At 46.5% G+C, this 24,413-nt stretch overlaps 1 protein-coding gene across 2 annotated transcripts in view; it reads right to left on the bottom strand.

Annotated features, from left to right (window-relative positions):
- MAP3K3 (mitogen-activated protein kinase kinase kinase 3) overlaps nucleotides 1-24,413 on the bottom strand; it is a 65,412-nt gene that overhangs the window by 19,711 nt on the left and 21,288 nt on the right. For both annotated transcript variants that reach the window (XM_075562050.1, XM_075562051.1), the window contains 4 exons: nucleotides 20,051-20,091; nucleotides 14,257-14,356; nucleotides 7,579-7,692; nucleotides 2,576-2,696 (listed from right to left, as the gene is read on the bottom strand). In XM_075562050.1, the coding sequence (XP_075418165.1) occupies nucleotides 2,576-2,696; nucleotides 7,579-7,692; nucleotides 14,257-14,356; nucleotides 20,051-20,091 (376 nt within the window). The remainder of the gene's footprint in view (nucleotides 1-2,575; nucleotides 2,697-7,578; nucleotides 7,693-14,256; nucleotides 14,357-20,050; nucleotides 20,092-24,413) is intronic.

The following is a 24,413-nucleotide window of genomic DNA, read 5'->3' as shown; positions in this document are numbered from 1 at the left end:
CTTCCTCTCCCTCAACTCCTGCAAGTCCAGCCCCAGCCCTCAGCAGCCCTGACACCTTTCAGTCTCCGAATGCCTTTACACTTAAAAAGGGAGAACTTAGAAGAGCTTTTATTCATGCGGGTAATACCTATCACTATTTCCTGCACTGGAAATTAAAACTCGGGTTTTAAAACAGTGCTTACTACATGAGCACACATTCCATCAGCAATTAAATCAATGACATCACCACAGGCACATACTTCTGGAAAACCCCACTGTTTACCTACAGGAGAATGAGAATGAAAAGTCAATACCTGAGGGTTATTCTAGAAATAGCTTTGACCTTGCACATCCCTGAAAGGCCACACTCTGTAAACCGCTGCAGTGACAAACATGGCCTCGCTGAGCCTCACATCAGTCTGCTCCTTCCTCTGCACTACACACCAAGAGCACCCTGACCTTCTGTCAGCCGGATCAATGCAGTAGGTTCACATGGTTTCCCCAGGTCCAGGCTTGCCTCCCTCTGATCAACTCTCCACACTGTAGTTGGACTAATCTTTTAAAAACCTTTAAATCTTTCTTTCTTTTTTTTTAAATCTTTAACCCACTCCAAAATTCTTCCTCATTTGAAAAACTAACCTTAGTGTGACTTTCCACTGCAGTGGAGATCAGAATCACAAGTCCACTGAGGTCTACAAGGCTCTGCCTCCTGCTCTAGCCTCCTCTGAACCGACAGGAGCCATCAGAGGGTCCTCGGCTCCTTAAACTGGTATAACGCACCTTCTTTCTAAGGGGCTCTGTGAACCGACAGGAGCCATCAGAGGGCCTCGGCTCCTTAAACTGGTATAACGCACCTTCTTTCTAAGGGGCTCTGGTGGCACAGTGGGAGGAACTCAGCTGAAAACCAAAAAGTCAGAAATCTGAACCTGCCAGCAACTGACGAGAAAGCTGTGGCCGTCTGCTTCTGTCAAGACTACAGCCTTGTAATGCTTTACAGAAGCAACCAGCCTCCCCTTCCTCCTGAGGAGCAGTGGGTGGATTTGAATCATGGACCTAGCAGTTAGCGATCCAATGCTTAACTGCCAGTGCCAACAGGGCTCCCAGCACCTCTGTCCTAGAGGGTCACTCTACTGACTCAACGGCAACAGGCTTGGTTTGAGTTACCTCCTGTTTCTCGGACACATCACCTGTCCATCAAACCTTTGTACCTGCAGCTCCTTGGGGAGTGCCTTCCCAAATCCCCAAGGTGTAATTACTCTCAGGCTTCAGATTGGAGCCTAAAGCTTTTCTGACCCCAGATCCGGTCACATCTGATACCCACCTTTTAATCATGGCTCACACTTTAAGGACTAAGGTGCACCTGCCCCAGATCTAGCTCCAGTCACCTCATGTACTGCAGGGCCCCTGAGTTCAGGCCCAGAAATGACCTGTTTAGGGTCTCCTTGCCACCTTACCTCTGTCACCCGTCTGGAAACTTAGCCATTTCTGAGTAGAGAAATGTGAGACTCATGCACAGACTTTCAGCTTGGCAACTCTTAGTGCCCAGGTTCCAGAAATTTCTCGGTGAGGCAAAATCAGTGCCCCACGAACACATTTTTCCTGCAACTTCCTCAGAAAGCACATCCCACCCAGACAAGCTCCGCCACAGGGTCGACACACAGGCCGGCATCATAGAGAGCATTTCACTTACGCACTGCACACAGCCATGGTCTCAATTTGACTCATAGCAACCCTGCAGGGCAGGGAAGACCTGCCCCTGAGGGTTCTTTATAGGAGAAGAAAGCCTCATCTTTTCCCTGAGGGGCAGTTGGTGGTTCCAAACTGCTGATCTTGCGGTTAGCAGCCCAACCAGTAACCACTTTGCCACTGGACTCCTCTGAGAGCCATTTAGTTGGCGACAATTCTACCTGTGTGGACAGGGCTTCCTAATGGCAGCAGAGTTCAGCAACGTTAGCACAGGAAGGTGATGAGGCCTGCTTTCCACTGATACAACTTTCCCCCCTTGAGAAATGGGGTCCAGAGCAATGCCGGGTTTCCTGATCTAACTGAGATCTGATGGAGACTCCTTTCCTGGGGGGGCCTGGCACAGTGACACAGCCTTCATACTAGCTAGCCCCCTGCCTACCCTGGAAGTCTCCTGCCTATCAAGACAGCTCAGTTGGACTCTCCAGAGTTTCCCTGGCCAACATCTTCTCAGAATCATAAGAACTCTTTAGGAAACAGGTCAAAGGCTAGAGGTATAAACTCAAACTTGGACCTGATTTCTAATGAGGGCAATTCAGCCAAGGAGGAAGACAAGGCTGAGGGTAGACTGCCGCTGTCCTGCGAGACATTCAAGTAGTGGTTTGGTGAGATCAGGGACCATGTAAAAGGGATCTTATCACATCATTACATCCCACTATCATAAGTTCCTCAAAAGCCAGGACACCATGCCAGTCATTGCCCTGCTGCGCTCTCCAAACAAGGGCAGAGCGTAATTCTGCTTGGAACGGCGTGCTCAGTGAATTCTTAATGATGATTTCTAACCAATAAATATTTGTTGAGCTTTTTAAACGTGGGCTGATAAATTAGAAAAGAAAAGTGGTGAAATACTCACCAACGGAAAGGTGCCTGCTTCTGGGCTCAGGAGGCTGGTAGATGGTATTTATATCGCTGGCGGACTGGGAAGCCTTGATCCGCACCTGCCTCGACACCCCTGAGTGCGGGGAGGAACTGGTCTGCAAGGTAAGAGGAGGATGGCTGAAATGGTTCTGGAAGCAGCAGGCTATCAAGGCCGCCCTTCCTGGGACTCTCAGCCACCTGGTTAATTTATTCCACACACAGGCACTCCTGTCTCCCCTTGCTCCTCCTTCTCTCTCGGCAGATCCCTCAGTGGAGTTCTGCAGCTGCCAGGCCGAGTGAGCCCTGAGACCTGGTGCCCCAGTTTATCGATAGGGTGGTGACCCAGATCTGGAGGAATAACAGGCATTCCGGTAGCTGTCTGCCCGACACGAGCGGGCTCTGTAAATGCCTTCTCATCCAAGACCCCAGAGAGCTGGAGAATAGCAGGAAGTCACCTCAACAGAGGGATCACTTGCTGCTGGGGCGGGGGGTAGGGGGTGGGGGGTGGAGTGGAAAGTGATGGCACCCTCCCTGCCCAGCAAAGTCACAACCGCTCCGTGGAAATGGAGGCAATGCCCTCCCTTGCTTCACATGACCACAATTTACATGAGACCCATTTGGGGATCAAGTTCTCCCCGGACCTCAGAGTGGGGTCAGCAGCCGCACCACACCCACTCCCCTCTTGGGCTCACCAGTCAGACCACGGTGATTCCTGGAGAGAAAGCGAGGGGCCCTGAGAAGTGAGAAGGCACAGAACTGGGCTCCATGGGGAGCAAGAGATGTCGGGGGTAGGGGGTGAGGTGACTACAAAGGAGCAGGACCTGACTGGGAGTTGGGGGGTAACTTTCAGAATTTGTCAACAAGTTTGGTCAAAGTTGATGCTTGCAGCTCCATCTCCTTCAACTCCCTTTTAAAAGAAATTGCCCTAAACAAACTCTATATCCTGTCCTTCAGGAAAAAGCGCGCTCTCAGGGGTGCATTCAGCCGCCAAGCAGCAGTCTTCATCTTGCCCAGCCAGAGCTGATCACATGCAGGGCAGTCTTGACAAACCGCTTTGCTCTAACGGGAAGTCAGAAGCAAGGGGAAGTCAATGTTCTTGCTGAAGTCTCAGATGTGCAATAGTTCTCCACTGAGTGTCAGAGAGGAAAAAACAGCCCAAGCTGGCGGAGGGCACGTGAGGGCCGCAGCCATCCACTCAGAGAAGTGCTACCCAATGAGCACCTCGTTCCCGAGGCACAGTGGCCACGCAGCACAGCTTGACCACAACGTGCACTTGAAACATAGCCAAGGTGACCCATGCCAGGTCCTCAAACTGACAATCTCACAGCTGAGTGGGACCAACAGTCAACACAGACCCTAATTTGTAGAAAGCCAAGGGCAAAGTTGTGGCACTAGGCTGGAAAGTGGGACTCAGAGAAAGCTTCAAAGTCAGCATCCCATGAATCACCTGGGGCCTGGTTAGCTGCAGGCTGAGCCAGGAGGTCTTGGCAGGGCCAGGACCAGGGGCTGAGGGGGCTGAGGCAAGCTGCCAGGTGATGCTGATGCTGCTAGAGCTCGGACCACACACTTTGAGTAGCAAGGTCGTAGGAAGTGAGGTTTATGCTTCAATACAAGGTAATGGGTTTTCTACCCTGGCTGTCATTAGAACCACTGGTAGGGCTTGGGCCCCCTTCTCCCACCCCACTGAGACCAATGGAAGGAGTCTCTTCTACTGGTATTTTCAATCTCCCCATGTGACTGTGATGCTGGGCCAGGGGTGGAAACTCCAAGGAAATAAAGGAATGTAGCATGGCTTGGCAAATAAAAACTAGGTTACTTCGAGGATCTGAGGAAGCTTAAGTAAGTCTTAGAAGTAGAAAAGAGGAATAAGGAATGTGGGATTATAGCACAGTAAAGGACTGCTAGTGGCTAAGCTCTTGGCTGCTAACCAAAAGATTGGTGGTTCAAACCTACCAGCCACTCTGCGGGAGAACGATGTTGGCAGTCTGCTTCTATAAAGATTTACAGCCTTGGGAACCCGGGGGGGGGGGTGGTGGTGGTGGTGAGGGGTGGTGGTGTAGTCACAATGAGTTACAATGGGCTTGACAGCGGTGAGCTGGGTTTGGTGGGTTCAGCTAGGTTCCTGGAACGTGAGGGTCGGCAATGGTGCAGTGGCCTTCCAGCAGCATCCAGCCCAGTCTTCTGTGTTAAGAAGACATTGGCATGGAAGATCAGGAAGCAACCGAGTGATTTACTTAAATGGAGAGCTTTAACATTTATGAAGTTATTAAAACTTTTAGAAATGTTGGGGATCTTTGGAAGGGAAAGGGGGGAGCTATAAAACTTCAGAATAAGCCCAAACCAATTCGAACTCAGAGCGATCCGATAGATGTCATATTTACTAGGGCCTTTTACAAATTCTTGAAGTTTCCTTTTTATTCAACGCTTTAACTCCCAATATTCAAGGGTTCACCTGCATTGCTGTTGTTGTTGTTGTTGTCGTTAGGTGCCATTGAGTTGGTTTCAACCCATAGTCACTCAGTGCACAACAGAACCAAACACCGCCTGGTCCTGTGTCCCCCTCCTAATTGTTCCTACTCGGGAGTCCACTGTTGCAGCCGTTAGGTCAATCCAGCTCCTGCAGGGTCTTCCTCTTCTTAGCTGCCCTCTAACTTTACCAATCATGATGAGGTCCTTCTCAAGGGAGACTGAGACTTGGTAAATCAATCTGTATTTTCTTTTTTTTAAAAAATCATTTTATTAGGGGCTCATATCAATCTGTATTTTCATTACCCATACTAACACTTCCCAGACTTGCTTACATGTTTGCCACGCTGCGTTTCCTGACGAAAGAGTTTTAAGTTGTTTAGGCTAGTCACTTATAAAAGTAAACACAACCAATTTCAAATTCTGTCTCTTCCTGGATCTTTCCTTGCTCAGGTATCTTCTGAGCTGGAGGGAATAGGAGTGACACAGTAGCTGATAAGTTTCCCTCACGGGCAATATTATACTTTGTTTTGCTTCTAATGAAATCCAACTGTGGAGGAAACTAGAGGAAGCTTTCAGAGGACAAGAGAGATTCTAAGATCCTTTTTCTGGGTGGTGACTGATAAGCTAAACAAACAAACAGAACCTCACTGCCACCAAGTGGATTCTGACTCACGGAGACTTGAGACCTGTGTCTCCAAGACTAACTGTACGGCAGAGAAAGCCTCCTTTCTCCCGAGGAGCACTTCTGAACTACCTACCATCCTGCTGTGGGTCAGTGAGTGAAGGAGCCTGTGGCATAGTGGCTTATGAGCTGGACTGCTAACCACGGTCAGCAGTTCAAAACCACCAACTACTCCACGGAAGAAAAACGCGGCTTCCTGCTTCTGTGAAGACTTAGTCTTAACACTCAAAAGGGCAGTTCTACCCTGTCCTACTGGATCACTGTGATTCAGAAGTGACTTGATGGCAGTGAGTTTGGTTTTTTGGTTTGGTGGGTAAAGCTTCTTGAAGGCTCAGTTGCCCAGGTGTGGACTGGAGATGACAGGTGACTGCCTTGGGACCCTGGGAGTTGTGTCTAATGAGACATGAAAGGGCCCTTCTATGTGTGAAGCATCATTAGCTTTGAACTCTGGGGCAGAATAAAGCTAATTTATCTCTATTCTGCCCAAACCATTTTGTTCTATCGTCCCGCATGTGCCCCATTATCTTTGGATGGCTGAAATCGGATCAGCCATTGGTTTCTCTTTGATATTTTAATTTTAAATAGTCTGCAAGATAGTGCCCAGAGCATTGATGGGAAACCTGGAAACCGGGCGACATTTAGATGAGATTAGAAATTTACTTTTGTCATGCAGATGAGATTAGAAATTTACTTTTGTCATGCAGATGAGATTAGAAATTTACTTTTGTCATGCAGATGAGATTAGAAATTTACTTTTGTCATGCAGCTGAGATTAGAAATTTACTTTTGTCATGCAGAACTGAATTTGACAAATGGTGAAGGAATGCTAAACTCGAGATTACACACTTTATGATCATCTAAATCCTAAAAAGATCAAGAGCAGAAAAATAGTTAGATGCAAGTTTAGAAAAGTTATCTTCCATGGGAATAAGCGAGGTGAACAGCTGGTAACCCAAGGCATAGAGCAGCAAGAAATACTAACGACGCTAATGTGTCTTTAAATGGCAGTAGACACGAAGGTTTTGGGGACGGAAATGGAGTTCGGGAATCAAGTAAAATCCAGTTGAGAGAAAAAAGGAAGCGATCTCTGTGATTACCAAACTCGAGTTCTCAAGTGAGAACTCTCTTGAGGCCTAAGCCATGGGTGAAGTGGGAGGAACAGAAGGAGTGCAGGAACCTTCAGGAACCTCCATCTGAAGAACATTGGTAGAGGAATCAGTGATTAGAAAACAGACCCAGATTGAAAGCATTCCCGTGCAATGGAAGCTCCAAGGGACCTTTCCAGAGAGGAAATGGCTTAAGAGAGAATTCCTCACTTCTGAAGTCCTTGTAACTTGCCTGTCATTTGTCCAGACGACAGCTGGCCAGTTAAAAGGGCCCCCCAGAGCAGGACTTTTTCCCTCCTGAGCAGAAGGAAAGGTGTGCATCGTACATGTGTTCCAGGGGAAAGGCAAGGCTGCTGAGGAGCTGTGGGAACTGGGTTTATGAAGCACCTCAAATCCTCACCAGTCTCTGCTAAGCAATCAACATATCCCCATGTAGATCAAACCTTTCTTGCTGGGGTCAAAATCCATCAACATGAAACAAAAGACTTTCTTCTTTGACCATACGTATTTTTCTTCCTCCCACACCGCAAGTCAGAAAACCCTTGGGTGCAACACCAACTCTGACAATCTAGCTTCTAGAGTGAAATCAAGTGCACCGGGCTCCCTGGCCATGGCCACTGGGCTAGAAGGTGCTCCGGGCCCTTCAGTGGGCTGAGCCGCACATCAGGGTGTCAGCAGCAAAGCAGCTCCTGAAGAGAAGTAAACTGTCTCCCGCTGCCAGGCCACAGTGGGGCTACTTACATGGTTTCTGTCCTGGGACAGCAACAATATCCTAAGGCTTTTCATGCTTGAGCTTCTATCCAAAATGTCAATTGCCTTATCAAGGTCATCTTGGTTTTTCAGCAGGATGGAGAGCTATGACAGGATACAGTGGGGGGGGGGGAAGCATGTAAGTTATGAGGTGCTCTCTTGATACTTCAATTTGCAAAAATAAATTAAAAATCAAACAAACACAAATTTGAAGGGGACAAAACCTCTTTAAAATACAGGCTTTAAAACATGGGGCCTTAAAAGATCTGTCTAGTTGAAATCATTGAGTTTCTTTTCCCTTTTTATTTTTTTGTTCAAGTCAATGATTTTCAGTATATTTGCAGAGTTATGCAGCCATCACCACAGTTCAATTTTAAAACATTCCCATCCTTCCAAAAAGATCCCTTGTGCCCATTTATAGTAACCTCCCTCCTTCCCACCCCAACCCCAGGCGACCACGAACCTACTCTCTGTTGCTATGGGTTTGCCTTCTCCGGGCATTTCATGTAAGTGGAATCATACACTATGTGGTCTTTGGGGTCTACTTCTTCCACCAGACTTAGAGCTTTTGAGTTCATCCATGTTGCAACATATGTCACTGCTCTGTTTTGAGCTATTTTGAGACAAGCTTCTTCTCTAACGTTGCCTTTACACCAAAGCATCAAATCCCAGATTGTTAAAAGAGTCTCCCCATTTCTACCCAAATTCAGCAGCAGGATCATATCATAAGGGATATGATCCTTTACACCGAGTTGTCATCTAAACTCTCCCCAACTGTGTTGCCATTAAGGAAGCAAACAAAAGTGATCAGCGGGGTGGGCCTACGCAGAGGATAAAAACTATCCAAACAAGAAGGCGAAATTGGCATTTTTAAAAATAGTACAACTTAACATCTTAATCTTTACAGGCAAAAACAAGTTACTAGAATCCCTAGCACTTCCTCCTCTGTTTTGATTCCATCAGGTACTAGAGAGGAGCCTGGCTGGTAGGATGGAGAGAGTGCTTTGCCTCAGATCGGATCAGATTTCATACATTTCTGACAAACACAAAATCAAGCAAACGTATGGTTTATTAATACAGTTCCTAATTTATAGCACAAGTTGATGGGCACTCTGAGTCATAGACTGGGAACAAGAAAATAGTAAGCACATTTACAATAAAATCTCACGGCAACCCACAGGATGGGAGGAAATCTTGCCCATCAAATGTTCAGGGTCTGTGATTCTTGTTAAGTGTGTCAGGTCAGTTCCGACTCATAGTGGCCCTAGGTACAAAACAGAACACTGCTGCGGCCTTGTGCACGATCGCTCTTCTCTCTCAGCCAGCCCATTGTTGCAGCCACTGCGTCAATCCATCTTGTTGAGGGACTTTTTTCCCTCCACGTCACCAAGCATGATGTCCTTTCCAGGGACTGGTCCCTTCTGACATGTGCATAGTAGTTGAGACAAAGTCTCACCATCCTGGCCTTCTAAGGAGCACTCTGGCTGTACTTCTTCCAGAAAGATGTGTTGGTTCTTTTGGCAGTCAGTGGAACTTATGAAATTCTTCGTCAGCACCATAATACAGATGCATCGATTCTTCTTTGATCTTCCATATTCAACGTCCAGTTTTCACACGTATATAGGAGGCAATTGATAATACCATGGCTCGGGTCAGGCACACCTCAATCCTCAAAGTAACCTCCTTGCTTTTAAAAACTTTCAAGGAGGTCTTATGCAGCAGATTTACCTACTACAATGCATCCTTTGATCTCGACTGCTGCTTCCATAAGCTCTGCTCTTGACAACTTCAATCTCTTCTCTGCTATTGGTCTAGTTGGGTGGATTCGGGTCTTCCTTACACTGAGTTGCCATCCAAACTGAAGGCTACAACCCTTGATCTTCATCAGCAAGTACTTCAAGTCCTCCTCACTTTCAGCAAGCAAAGCTGTTATCTGCATATTGAAGGTTGTTAATAAGCCGTCCTCCAGTCCTGGTGCCATATTCCTCTTCATGTAATCTAGTTTCTTTGCTCAGCACACAGATTGAACAAGTATGGCGAAAGGATACCATCCTGATGCAGAATATCTGAAGAGCGCTAAGATCCCGAATACGTGAACTCTTACAACTTCACAATAACAAGATAACTCAGGTGGGAGGGGAGGCATGGGAAAGGAAAAAGGAGGAGTTGATACCAATGACCCAAACAGAAACTGAATTTAGAAAATAATGATGGCAACATATATACAAATACGCTTGATGCAATTGATGTATGGATTGTGATATAAGAGCTGTAAGAGTCCCCAATAAAATGTTAAAAAAAAAGACAACTCAATTTAAAAACAGGCAGTGAATTTGAATAGCCATTTCTTCAAAGATGGCATACAAATGGCCAAATAAGCACAAGAATATGCTCAACCCAGGAATCAAACACTGCGCTGTCCTAACCTATCCTCAGAATTGTTTTGTTTGTGCCCCTTGTTGCAGCCGCCGCGTCTGCCCGCCTCATGGCGGCTCATCCTCCTTTAGGCTGACCATCAGCTTCACTGAGCAGGACGTCCTCTTCATGGCAGGCCCACCGTCCACGGAATAAAGCCTTGCCATCCACACTTCTGAAGGGCATTCACTCAATGCTTCTTCCACAGCAGGTGGTTTTTTGGGAAGTGCATGGTGTTCCCAATATTCTTTGACTCCATAATTCAATTATGTCACTTCTCCTGCGGTTTCCCTCATTCAACGTCCACCTTTCAAATGCGCACGAGGCTGCGGGAGTCAGGCTCACCTCAGCCCTCAAAGTAACACCTTTACTCCTAATGCTTTACGAGTCTTGTGCAGATCTGTCCAGTGCAAGAAGTGGATATTCATTTAATTTCCTGACTGCTGCTTCCATGTCAATAACTGTAGATCAAATGAAAATGCAATCCTTCCTAAGTTCAATCTCCTCTGCGTTTATCATGGGGCCCGGGTGTGAGGAATTAATTTTTCTCTTTACACCGAGTGGTTATTCATACTGGAGACTGCAGTCCTTGATTTTCATCAGTAAATACTTCCATTCCTCTTGGCTGTCAGCAAAGCTGTGTCCTCAGACTATCACAGGTTCACGATCCTTCCTTCAGATGTGAGTTCACTGCCATCGTGTCGATCCTGACTCATGGCAACCTTACGGGACAGGGTTTCCGAGACGTCAAGTCTCAATGGGAGTGGACAGCCTCGTTTTTCTCCCGCGGAGCAGCGGATGGGTTCCGACGTCGGATATTGAGGTTAGCAGCTCAGCACGTCGCCGCTATGCCAACTGCATCTCACAGGGTAATGAGCCATCCTTCAACCCCGGTGCGGCGTCATTAGCTACTGTGGAAACGCACACCAAAACAACACTGACAGCATTTCACATTCACTGCCAAGGGTCCTTGTGGATGTACACCTTGCAGCATCATACAGTGATGGTGGGATGTAAAGCTACGCAGCTACCATGAAAAAAAGTCTGGCACTTGCTACAGAAGTGTAGAGTTACCAAATCACTCCACAATTTTACTCCCAGGTATATACACACCCAAGAAAATATATGCTTGCACAAAACTCACAGATCACCGTTCAATAAAACCAAATGTCTTCAGCTGGTGAATGGATCGACTACATGTGGTTTCGTCAGACAATGGAATGTCATTAAGTCATCTGAAGGACGTACATGCTACGACATGGATGAGAGCATACTTAGTGAAAGAAGCCAACCAACAGGAGACCACGCATTTCATGATTCAATTTATAGGAAATGTCCAGAACAGGTAAGTCCATAGCCAAAACGTAGATTCGTGATTGCCAGGGGTCAGGGACGGGAGAAGTGGTGAGTCACTGACAATGGCACCGGGGATTTTCTTTGTGGTGATGAAATATTCTAGAATAAGATAGCAGTGTTAATTATATTAGGAGCCCTGGCGGCATCGTGGTTACCCACTGGACTGCACACTGCAAGGTCAGCAGCCTCTTGGGGGAAAGCTGGGGCTTTCTGCTCCTCTAAGGAGTCAGTCTCAGAAACTCACAGGGCAGTTCTACCCTGCCCCTCGAATGGGCTTGCTATGAGTCAGCTCTGACCCAGTGGCAGTGAGTTTGGTTTTGGTTTAGTTGATTGTACCTGGCGTGTAGTGGTTTATGCACTGAGCTGCTAACCATAACGTCAGCAGTTCAAGCCCACCAGCTGCTCCATGGGCGAAAGATGAGGCTATCTACTCCTATAAACACTTAAAAGTCTCAGACACCCAAAGAGTTTCTACCCTGTCATTTAGGGCCACTGAATCAAAATTGACTTGATGGTAATAATTTTGTTTTTGTGGTTTTCAGTTGATTGTATTGTGAATATTAATAAGACCACTGAATTGTACACTTAAAACTAGAGAGAAAAATTTAACCCTTGAACCAATAAAACTACACAGAGAAGACCTGGCGCTGCAAGATCATGACATTACTCAAATTTTATGTCTTGCCTTTCAACTCAATTCCTTCAAGGAACACACTTTACTGGGAATACAGACATTGCCTTTCCTACTAATCAAAACATCAGACTTAGCAGACTGTAGCCTTGAATTCCTTTCTTGGAACTGGAAAAGTAGCTAAGTAACTACTGTCGTTGTTAGGAACTATCAAGTTGACTCTGACCCATAACCACCCTATGCACAACCAAACAGAATGTTGCACGGTCCTGCTCCAGCCTCATAATTGTTCCTATGCCTGAGCCCATTGATGCAACCACTGCCAATCCACCTTGTTGAAGGCCTTCCTCTTTTTGCCATTCCTCCACTTCAGCAAGCATGATGCCCTTCTCCATGGATTGGTCTCTCCTGACCATACGTCCAAAGTATGGAAGACGAAGAGTTGCCATCCTTGCTTCGAAAGAGCACTTCGTCCGATACAGATTGTTTTATCCTTTCAGCAGTCCATGGTTTTTTCAATATTTTTCTCCAGCACCACAATTCAAATCCACCTATTCCTCTATGGTCTTTCTTATTCAATGTCCAATTTACACATGCATACGATGCAATACAGAGTATCATGGCTGAAGTCAGGCACACCTTAATCCTCAAAGTAACATCCTTGCTCTATGGGGGTCTTGCGCAGATTTACTTAGTGGAATGTGACTTGTGATCTCTTCACTGATGCTTCTATGAGCATTGACTGTGGATCCAAGTAAGACAAATCCTTGACAACTTCAAACATTTTTCTCCATTTATCATAATGCTACTATGGGTCCAGTTGTGAGGATTTGGGGCTTCTTCACATTGAGTTGTAATCCATACTAAAGGCTACAATCCTTGATCTTCATATCAAGTGCTTCAAGTCCTCACTTTCAGCAAGCAAGGTTATGTTATCTGCATACATTAGGTTGTTAATAAGCCTTTGTCCAACCCTGATGACGTACTCTTCTTCATATAATCCAGCTTTTCTGATTTCCTCAGCATGCAGATTGAGAAAGTAAGGTGAGAGGATACAACCCCGACGCACACCTGTCCTGACCTTACACCATGCAGTCTTCCCTTGTCCGCACACTGCCTCTTGTTCCATGCACAAGTTCCTCGTGAGCACAATGACGTGCTGTGAAACTCCCATCCTTCCCAGGGTTATCCGTAGTTTATTATGGTCCACACAGTCAAATACCTTTGCATAGTCAATGAAACACAAGTAACATCTTTGTTGTATTTTCCGCTTTGAGCCAAGATCCACCGGACATCAACAATGTTATCCTTTGTTCCACATCCTCTTCTGAATCTGACCTGGTCTTCTGGCAGCTCCCTGTCGATGTGCTGCTGCAACCACTGTTAGAGGATCTGAAGCAAAGTTTTACTTGTGTGCGATGATGATATGCATGATTCATCTACAGATGAATACTACTCATTATAGAGCAATATGGAACAATTATATTGTTTCTAATCGTTTGAGCATTCTGTTGGGTCACCTTTCTTTGGAATGAGCACAAATATGGGTCTCTTCCAGTAACTGCTATGCAGAAGAATTCCTTCTTGGGTGATACTTAAAACCCAATCAATGCCATTGTATCAATTCTGACTCAGAGAGAATCTACAGGACAGAACTGTCCTTAGGGTTTGTGAGACTATCAATCTTTGTGAGGGTAGAAAACCTCATCTTTCTCCCATGGAGCAGATGGTAGTTTTGAACTGTTGACCTTGCAGTTAGCAGCCCAACACATAACCCACTACACCACCAGAGCTTCTGGATGAGATTTTGGTTAGGAATAAATACTGTTTTAAGGGGTGGGGCCAGGTTTAAAAAAAAAATCAATGGAGTAGCTGCCAACTTTCAAAGTAAATAAGTTACCAACAGAGGTCAACAGAGGATCTACCCGCGACGTGTCCATACCTGCTCTAACTCTTGGCTAAACCCTCTGCTCTACTAAGGTTGTGCTGGAAAGAAAATAGGCCCACACAAAATGTACAGCTGACAGTACAAGCCCTGGCCCCATACCAGATTCCTTCTTGAAGTGGAATGAGGAGGGGAATGGGAATAGCTGTGTAGTCTCCCACAGTGAGGACTAGAACTCCCCCCGTTTTTGGAATTAAGAAAATGGGCTTAGAAAACGAAAACCTTCAGAAATCAGAAGAACAAGCTGAAAACTCCCCAACGAGACCCCGAGAAACAGCATGTTAGCGGTTCCCTCTGGTGTCGGCCCCATCGGCCTCCTTACCTCATTGTTCATGTAATGCAGCTCGAGAGGCTGCCCAAACACCGCTGCCACCTTGTGCTCCACATCTTCATACCTTACTGGCCGGCTGAACGGTATAATCCTGAAAAGGAGCAGGAAGCTAGGTCAAATGTCGATTTAAAATGGATACCAGTCATATTTAACGTTGGTGCACATTTACAATGTAGATCAGACGCTACGGCTGCTGAGTGATAGCGTCCCTCTCTTCTCGACACTGGAGTCTGTCTTTCATTCAGGATACCGTTGTGTGTGTGTGTGCGCGTGCGTCTGCTTCTTGTCTTACCCTTCCGTTCACCCTTCTTTTGAGCACCCTCAGGTTCATCGATCGTATCCATAAGCATTGCTCAACCCCAAACACTGACTTGCTCGACTACTTCAGCTTGGACCTGCCAGCCGATGGCAGTTCTGTATCATAGCGGGCTGCTTGGGTGTAAAATCCATGTTCCTAATACTCCAGTTAGGAAACAGTCTGACAGCCTGGGAATTTCAGCAGTCCTGAAAACCTGGTCTCCACTCCTGAGTGACTCAACTCCAAGACTTGGAACCTTTTTGTCATTCATTTTTAAGATTCTAAAGAAATCTCAATATAGATTATATACTCAGAACTGAAATTCCCCAAAACCAGACTTCAGAGTTAAAGGAATTACTCTTCCGTTGGTCTTATGACTGAGCAGCTGTCGTAACCAGTGACATATATAGGCTTGTAAGGGATTAGATTCCTTTGAGTAGAGTAAGAACTTGTCCAAAAAAATTTATTAAAACATTGTTTATTTAACATCCCAGCAAAATATTTAAGGGAGGAAAGATGAAAAAGGATTCACAAAATGTCGATATTGTTGAAACTGGGGGGCAGGTCGATGGCAATCAGTTCAGTATTGCATTCTTCCCACTGGTGTGTGTGTGTGTGTGTAAGATTTTCATAACAAACTTAAATGTAGTAGGTTGAAATATAGGAAGACTTCCAATGAGATGGACTGACACAGTAGCTGTAACAATGGGTTCAATCATAACCATAAGGTGGAAGGCACAGGCTCAGGCAGTATTTCGTCCTGTTGTAGATGAGGTTGCGATGAATCAGAATTGACTCAATGCACCTGGTAACTACACGAGACTGCTGGTAGTCAACCATTTCTAAGTTACAAAAGCAGCAAAATCATAAAAGTTTAATCCAATACTCATAAAATTTAATACAAATAAAAGAGGTAAATGAAACAGGTGAGAGAATAAGTGTGTGTAATATATACATATATATATGAACTTAGACTACACTTTAAGCAGTCACAGGACAATTGGCTATCCATTTTTTAACTAAAATTGATTAAAGACCTGAATATATATCTTAATACTACAATGTTACAAGAAAATAGAAGATTTAAAAGACTGGAAAGTCTAAGCATAATATGAAATACCGTAAGTCAAAATGGAAATAAATTTAATAAAATGAAAAGTTTTGATAATAAACCATCAAAATTTTAAAAATACAAACTTCAAATTTGGAGAAAATACTTATAAAAATCAGTAAGAAAAACACTGGCAGTTACATAATCTATTGTCAACTTGAGCAAAGGGGTGGAGTCTAGCCTATCAATCAGGTCATAGCCAATGAGGCCTCTGTGTGGGCAAGGCCTTTTGCTGAGGATTCTGGGAACTCCGTCTTCCTCCTGGAGGTGGGACACAGACTCTCTTTGCTTTGTCTTCCTGTTGACAAGACACATGGAACCACGCTAATCCCTGCCAGACCCCTGGAGCTGGAGGAGCCACATGGAGAACCAAGTCAATGCTGACATGCTTCCACTGCCACTGGATCCACAAGATCTTCTACCTACTGGCCTGTGATCTTCCTGCATTTGGCATCATTGCATGTGCTGTGTGAGTCTAAAGAGGAATTTGTGGACTAGATAGGACATAAGGGCTAACATCAGACTTATGGACTTGATGTGGACAGGGCTGGGATGTTTTCTCGATATACAATTGCTCTTCTGTATAAAATTCTTTTTTATACACATGGGTGTCAATGAATTTGTTTTTCTGCTCAACCCGGACTAACACAAAGAGCAACCACTGAAAAACAGGCAAAGTATATGATGAGAGAATTCACAGGAGCATTATGAATGGCTAACAAACCCTTGAAAAGACCATGCTCAAGAATGGGGATGATAACAAGCAGAACCTCTCAGGCCAAGCTGGATGCACTCAGACTCACCTGTGGGGAGCAGACCACCAGCACAGAGCCCCTGAAACTCCCGCCCTCCTCCACCGAGAGAGAGAAGTGCTCAGCCATTTCACAGCTTTTCTCCCCAGAGTGGGAAGTGGTATACTCAGAGAAAGAAGCAATCGGCCGTAGGAAATAGGGATGTAAGCCACTGGATTTTAATGCAGTATGACCAGACCATTTCTTTCATGTTCTTCTGTGACAGATGAGTTTAAAACCCGTGGGCAGGACAAGTCTTCATCCCCTTGAACTGTGCTATTCAATATGGGAGCCATATACATTAAAAAGAATTTAAAAACGGGTTTCCTAGTCGCACCTGCCACATTTCAAGTGTGCACCAGTCAATTACTGTATTGGAGAGCACAGACAGAGAAAGTTTCCATCGGAGCACAAAGCCTACTGTATCATGCTGATACAACAGTACTATAAACCAGACTCTAGCCTGCATGCAAAGTCTAACATCTCAGGAAGAGATGTTTTTCTTCAACCATCATCACCGTTCATTTTTGGAAACTACATGGCTGGCAATATTAGTTAGTCTACAGCAGGCAATCTATCCATACAACAACCCTTATATTTCTCCTCAAATCAAGTATCCCAAGTAGTGAGATTGTTAGGTACTATCTATAAATGAGTGCTTTCTGAGCTCTTTTGAAAGAATGGTATGCAAAAGCTGACATAAGGCTAATTTCCAAAATCTGAAGGTAACTCATTTGCCCACTTTTCCACTTCACCTTCCTGACACCAGCCACCCCTGTAGAACTCACTCTCTCTGATTCCAGCCATTCAGAGCCGGGCCTCCACCAGCTGGGCCTCCAGCCTCCCAGCAACTGCCACACAGGCCAATGCCATCGTCCTTGCTCACTCTCGCTGCCCCAGTGGGTTTAATAATTTTCTAGAATGACTCAGAAAATGCACGGAAACTATTACCTGTACTCACAGTAACCCATTTATTATAATCAGAAAGGATGTTAGGGAGGAGACGCACCAGGCGAGAGCTGGGCGAGGCCTGGCACAGGGCCTCCACTGTGTCCAGGGATGGGCTGCCTGGTGCAGCTCCTGTGCACAGAGTCTCACCAACCCAAAAGGGCGTATCCTAGCCATTGGAACCTCAGAAAGTATGCATGACTTGGGTTTGTATACAGTTATGATTGATCCTATGATGAATATGCATGGCTGCATTAGGCCACCTCCTCTTCCTGAAGTTACTCCACTCAGTGTCGGGCCTGGGTAGCCCTCACTTGGCTCAGCTATTCTGGAAAACAAAGGCATCTACATTGCTTGGGTTATTCTCATAAATCAGAGTCCAAGGGCCAAACCAAGTGCCCTGCACCACAAATGGCTTCCCATTAGTTGCTAACGGTAAATTATACTCCCTTCATCAAGGCTTCATCAACAGTTCAAAAGGAGCCAGCTCTTCTGGGTAAACTACCAGGAGCCACCTGGAAGTCTCTGTCAACTGTTGGAAAAGGATCAGGCTCAGAGAGAAATTTTCCTGCATTTGACCAGCAGTGGGTCATTCAGCACTCCCTCCAGCAGGCCCGAAGTCTGGTCAAGAGCAGACGCCGGGACTTCTGGACTTCCAGATTTTGTAAGATCTAAGTTGACTGAATAGCAGGCATTTTTAGGCCAGTGATTCAAATGATAGCCTAACACCTGTGACAACTGCCCCCCTCAACTTCGTAACATTAAGGGTTTCAAAGGCTATAAAGCTTCATGGGAGCAGATAGCCTTAGGAGAGCCTAATCTAAAGTCCTCCTCTTCTGCACCTTGGTGCTGAGGGAAGAGGGTCAGGTGTCAGGTCCAAAGCAAAGGAAAGTCAGTCCATCAGAATGGATACCTCGCAGAGATGAACAGGGACTGTCACTGCTTCATTCCTCTTTCCTGTCCATTCTGCCAGGGCCTACGGTATCAACATCCGCACATACTACCCACATTTCTCATTCAAAGTCCAGAAGGCCCCCAGCGACATCCTCTACAGTATCCTCCGGTAGGAAACACGTGTAACCAGGGCTGTCTGACCCTGAGCAGCCTGAACCTGGCTTCCCTGCTCCAAAGCCCTTCACATAAAGGGCTTCCTGGACTCCACACACAGTTCGCTCCCCAAAACAGCCCCATAAAAAGCAAAGGCACACTTTTTAAAAGCCTTGATACCAACTCTGCCACTCGAGCTTCAGAAGGCCAGTCCCGACTGACCACCTCAAATATTTGTGGTTTGGATCTGGCTTCTTCTTTGAGAGCAAGCACATACTGTCTCGCTCAAAGTAACTGTACCCCGCTTTAGAAACGGGGAATTCGGGAGAGCAGAACCGCCTAATTAAGCCCCAACACAATTGAGCTTTTGATTCTCTATCTGCTTTGGAAAACCACTGCTTCGATCTGGCCATCTTCTCCAAAACCGAGGTAGTCAGGTCCAAAGTGGGAAAATCAGCAACAATGAAGTGACAATTTCACTTCCCTGCTGCTGTAGGACCCAGGGTGAGCAGCTGGGACAGGGCCAGAGGCAGCCCAGAGGCCATACCCGCAGTGTCACCACTGGGAAGCCTGTGACAGCTTCGCAGGCCGTGAGGTTTTTTTTTTTAAAGGACACCAACAGTCCTAGATGGCCTCTGGAGCTGGTCTCCCCAGGGATGACGGCGGCCCGCAGCAGAGAGCTCACTCTTAGACCAGGGTTGCGGAAAGGTCTAAGGCTCGACGGTGGGACTAAATGAGGGTGACCCTCACCCTCACGGGGGTGTGCTCACTCTGCAGATACTCAGAGCAAACGAAGAATGGAGGGAGGCGTCAACAGAGAAGGAAGGCCAAGAGTGGGAAACGGGTGTTAGAGGCCTTGATGTGTGCACATGTACTGGTGCACCCAGTGTGAACACAGCCCCAAATCTCCCATGGCCAGAGTTCTGGGATTTTTTTCAGTTTTAAAAAAACTTTTTCCTTAAATAGTTTAAGAAAATAAGTAATATTTTTCTGCACTGAGAACTTGTACCTTGACTTCCTTTTTTTTTTTTTTTAAACACTACTGAAATACTGAAAATGGAGAAAAAGACACACAGAAGTTTTGTAATACTACATTCACTTCCTTACAGAGGTAAGATTCAGAATACAGACTGAAAAATTCTCTCTTGTTAGATCCCCAGGATCTAAATTCTTTCACAATGGAAGGCTTGGTGTAGCTTCCCACGACCTAGGGACATGATAAAGAAATTTCCAGCTCAACCCTCTCAGCCCTGCAGCCAGCAGTCAGGGAATGAAACCCCAATCAGTCAGAGGGGACTCCTGAGTGCCCTCTAATGCCCCAGGTGGCAGAGTGTCCAGGTGTCTCTGCAGAGCTGGCATGCTCCCCCAGCATAAAGCACCAGCATAAGAGAACAGAAAATAAGACATCAGCACTTGAAATGACTTCCAATTTTCCAAGTAGAAACAGCCTCACCTGATTGGCTAACCCCAGGGGAAACCCCTCTTTGTGCCTAAACAAGCCTCATGCATGGTGAGATGGCCTCCCAAGCCCCTGCTTTCCGAGGATTTCAGCACACAGGGACACAAGCATGGACCAAAAAGCACACTTACCGCCTCTCCCCGTTGTGCTCGAACTTGATTCTAACGTCACTCTGCCAAAAAGAAGACAAACAAATTAGAGGTTTCTCTGGCGTGTGCCATTCCTGTCATGCCCAGGTAAGCCCCGGGCAGTCCCTCAGCAGCATCAGGCAAACGACTGTGGTGGCCCGTGCTCCAGACAGGCATTCCTTTCCAGTGAGTGGAGCTTCCAGTTCTAACCGAGGGAACCCAGCGTTGGGACAAGATCTCTCGGGAGCTGCCCTAGCTCGGTCTGCTCTGCGCTGATGTGCTGTCTCTGACTTCACACGTGATTTCCACAGCTGGCTCCGTGTGTCCCCCACCACATCACCTTCTTCTGGCCAGGAGACTTTTCCTGCTTGGTTCATGTGATTAAACAGAAAAAGAAATCTTGGTACTGATGTGACTGTGGGCAAGTGACATATTCTATGAGTTTTCACTCTTCCACTTGTAAAGTGGGGCAAAAATACCTAATTTTCAGAGTTGCTATGGGAATGAGATAAATACCCGGCACACAGCAGCTGTGCAAGAAATGGTTGCTGCTGCCAGAGCTACTGCTACTACTAATGTTCCTTTCCCTCATCGCTCCAAGGTTAGCCACAGGGGTAAAGTGGGACCCCAGAACAAACAGTTAACCTCATAAACTGTTTCCAACCTTATCCCGAAGAAGCCCAGCACGCGCATCCTGTCACTCCCCCGGCTGTCTTGTTCTGTTCTCTCAGGACAAAGCGAAAGGAAGAGCATGCCAAGGTTCGCATGTGACAGCATTTGTTAGAGCGATGAATCAAATGAAGACCAGAACGCAGCATAAACTCTAGAATTAAGAGGAGGTAAGAAGTTTTAAGAATCTTAAAAGTAAATCAAGAAGAGGCAGCGATTGCAAAGCAGCAAACCAACAACTTGAGGGAGCGAAAGAGTGAAAGGCAGAGGGGAGCGCGTAGAGAAGACAAGGACAGGTACGGGGGAAAGAGAAGACAGGCTGTCACGAAACCAGCGGAGAAGAGAGACGGAGGAAAGTTGATAGCAAGTGCGAGAGCGCTGCGTGCAGGTAGGACACGGGCTGTGGGCTGCCGAGAGAGGCGGAGGTAAGACTGTCTCAGCGAGAGGGACGGGCAGCAGCGATAGCAGAGGACAGGGCAGGACAGGGTGGGGCTGGGTGCACACAGCACTGTTTCGAGGACTGGAAATCCCTTCCGGCCCAGAAGAGATGTCCCGTGAATTAGATCAGTGACTGCAATTTACACTCTGAAAAATAGATGGACTCTTTCAAAAACATTCCGTCAGCAGAAGGTACGTCGACATCTCGTTCATGTCTGGCGTAGTAGGAGGCTAAAGGATTCTCCCAGTTGCTTCTGCATTTAATCTGCGGTGGTACCGCAGGTCATGTAGCCTCGGGAAAACTTACTGTACATTTCTGACGGAATGAGAGTTCAAAAGGCAAATAATAGCTTACTCTTGTTAAGAAAATAGTATTTACCTCCTGGACTCTCTAGCAGGATCTTAGAAACCGCCCAGGAGGCCCCCAGAACATATTTTTGACAATGAATTCAAATATAAGAGGTGACCCAGCCTCTAAATGTATTGTTTTAAAAATGAGGAAAGTGGGTCTCAAAAAGCTTAGTGTCCCTCTAAAAGTCCCAGAGTCAACAGTGGGCAGCAGGGCTCCCTGAAGAATAAGCCTTCCGTGCAGACCCATCCTTTAACATGGGCCATTTTAACTGTTAGCAATGCATGAGTAGAGTGAACATTTATTGAGCATTTACTAAGTACTGGGTATTGTTCTACTGGAGTCTGCTGGAAGTGTGCTTTAGACATTGGGCTGCTAACTGCAAGGCTCGGGTCTTCAAGCCCGCCACCCACTCTACAAGAGAAAGGTGGGGCTGGCTGCTCCTGTGAAGATTCGCAGTCTCAGAAACCGACAGTGCTGTCATGAGTCAGGACTAAAGCAATGGCATTGTTCAAAGCATGTAACACAGATCCTAATTAATCCTCACAACAGGTCTATTATCCCTACTTTACAGAAACACACACACACACAAACCCTAAACCCTCCAAACCTGAGTTACAATGAGGCTGAGTTCCTTAAAGTCATGAGGCTTGTAAGGGCAGAGTTGAGGTTTGAACCCTGGAAGCGCTAAGTCAGGCTATAGGCTACAACTGCAGTGTCACACAAGCAAATGAGGATCATTTTACCCATAGATGCAGGCCCTCAACTGAGAGAAGAAAACTATCAAAGGATCGTTTGTGGCCATATTTTTTTGGAGCTCATGGTGGTAGAGATGGAAAGCTCCCCATAGCTGGAGTAAGTAATGGGACGGAGCCAGGAGCCTGGGGACCAGGGATGCAGCAAACCAAGTGGCCTGGGAGCCAGCATTGGGGTCTGTGACTGAGGCAGGATGGGGACAGCACACTACCGCCTTGCTTGGATTGTAGGGGAGTGTGAGTGTGCTGTCAATGCTGTCAGCAAGTCGCTGTGTAGACTCTGGGTGCATCAGTGACAGCAGCTGGTTGACTGTCCCCTTCTGCTCTTTCCCCTGAAATACTGTGTAGCTACCATGGCAGGGCCCGCCAGATCCCGGGCCCAAGAGATACCACTCAGCTCAGGACACTCCTTTCCCCACTGGCTCTGAAGTTCCCCCAAGTCCTAACCACCCTTTAGAACCCGCCGTTTCCCTGCAGTGCGGTTATCGCATCCTGTCCCCCAGTCCTGCCAACGTGCCTTGGTACAGCTGCCATTCATAAACGGGGATGTTGTATTTATACACACCTATGAAGGAATCCAAAGGAGCTCTGGTGGCACAGGAGTTAAATGCGTGGCTGCCAACCCAAAGCTTGGTGGCTTGTGGGAGAATGTGGTAGTCGGATTCTGCCCCGTGGGGCAGTTCAACCCCACCCTAAAGGGGTGCTCTGGGTTGGAATCAACTCCATGACAGTGGGGTTTTGTCTGTGTTTGTTTTAAATGAAAAATGCTGTCTATTTCTGGGGCTGAAGGAACTAAATTTACTCCGCAGTGGGCCATAATCCAAGCACTACATTCTATGTGCATATACTCAAAAGGGGGTGTTAAACTTTCCACCCCACACACAAATCACTCTTACCCAAACTAACCGGTCTGTGCACAGTAAGCCGTGTAAACAGAGGTGCCTAAGGCACCAAAGCCCTTCTCTGATGTGGTGACAGCTTTTCCAGAGCAAGATGCAGGGCCCACGGAATGCCCCAATGTACCCACTTCCTAAATCTGGGTTTCCCTGCCAGGCATACAGGCAATGGATAAAGTAAGCTCAGACAGAAGGTAAGTCGGTCGGCTGCTCTTTGTCGACCTGCACCAAGGACCAAGTCGTCTCTCGGGAGGTTCTCTCCTCCTCCCTTGTGTAACTCCATCCCAGCCCGGGGAACCACACTCACCACACTTCCGCTTTTATTTGCTGGTTCCTCTTCTTCATGCCCTCTCTCACCCTCATCCCACACATGACCACTCTCAGCGTGTGGACTTCTGGCCTTTGGGGCTTTCTCCTTTTTCTCACATCTTCTCCTCCGTGGGATAAACTCCATCTATCAACCTCTAAACTGAAGGGGCGCAGATCTCTAAGTCCAGTGCCCAATTTTTAATCAAAACTTCATCTACTGCCATATATTTGAGGCAGACATGTAGTTGTGGGGAGCCCTGGTGGGCCGCTAACTGTAAGATCAATGGTTCTAATCCACCAAACACCACATAGGAGAGTGTGGAGTCTGATTCCTCAAAGATTTACAGCCTTGGACACCGTCTGGTGCTGTTCTACTGGGTCTTAAAAGGACGCTAAGAATTGGTACCCACTCGACCAAAAACATTTTCTGGGCTTATGTGGGTATTAAGGATGCAGCTCTAGAGTCAAACTACCTGGGGATGCAAATCCTGGCTCTACAACTTTTTAAAATTGTTTTATTAGGGGCTCATACAACTCTTATCATAATCCATACATCAATTGTGTAAAGTACATCTGTACAGTCTTTGCCCTCGTTGTTCTCAAAACATTTGCTCTCCACCTAAGCCCCTGGCATCAGCTCATTTTCTCATTCCTCCCTGCTGCCCTCTCCCTCATGAACCCTTGATAATTTATAAATTATTATTTTGTCATATTTTGCCATCTGATGTCTCCTTTCACCCACTTTTCTGTTGTCCATCCCCCAGGGAGGAGGTCACATGTAGATCCTTGTAATCAGTTCTTCCTTTTCAACCCACCCTCCCTCTATCCTCCCAGTATCACTACTGACACCACTGGTCCTGAAGGGATCATCTGTCCTGGATTCCCTGTGTTTCCAGTTCCTATCTGTACCAGTGTACATCCTCTGGTCTAGCCAGATTTGTAAAGTAGAA

The sequence above is a fragment of the Tenrec ecaudatus genome, chromosome 10 (assembly GCF_050624435.1).
Source record: "Tenrec ecaudatus isolate mTenEca1 chromosome 10, mTenEca1.hap1, whole genome shotgun sequence".
Taxonomy (NCBI): domain Eukaryota; kingdom Metazoa; phylum Chordata; class Mammalia; order Afrosoricida; family Tenrecidae; genus Tenrec; species Tenrec ecaudatus.
The sequence above is the reverse complement of the archived record's forward strand: the minus strand, read 5'-3'. Positions and strand labels throughout refer to the sequence as shown.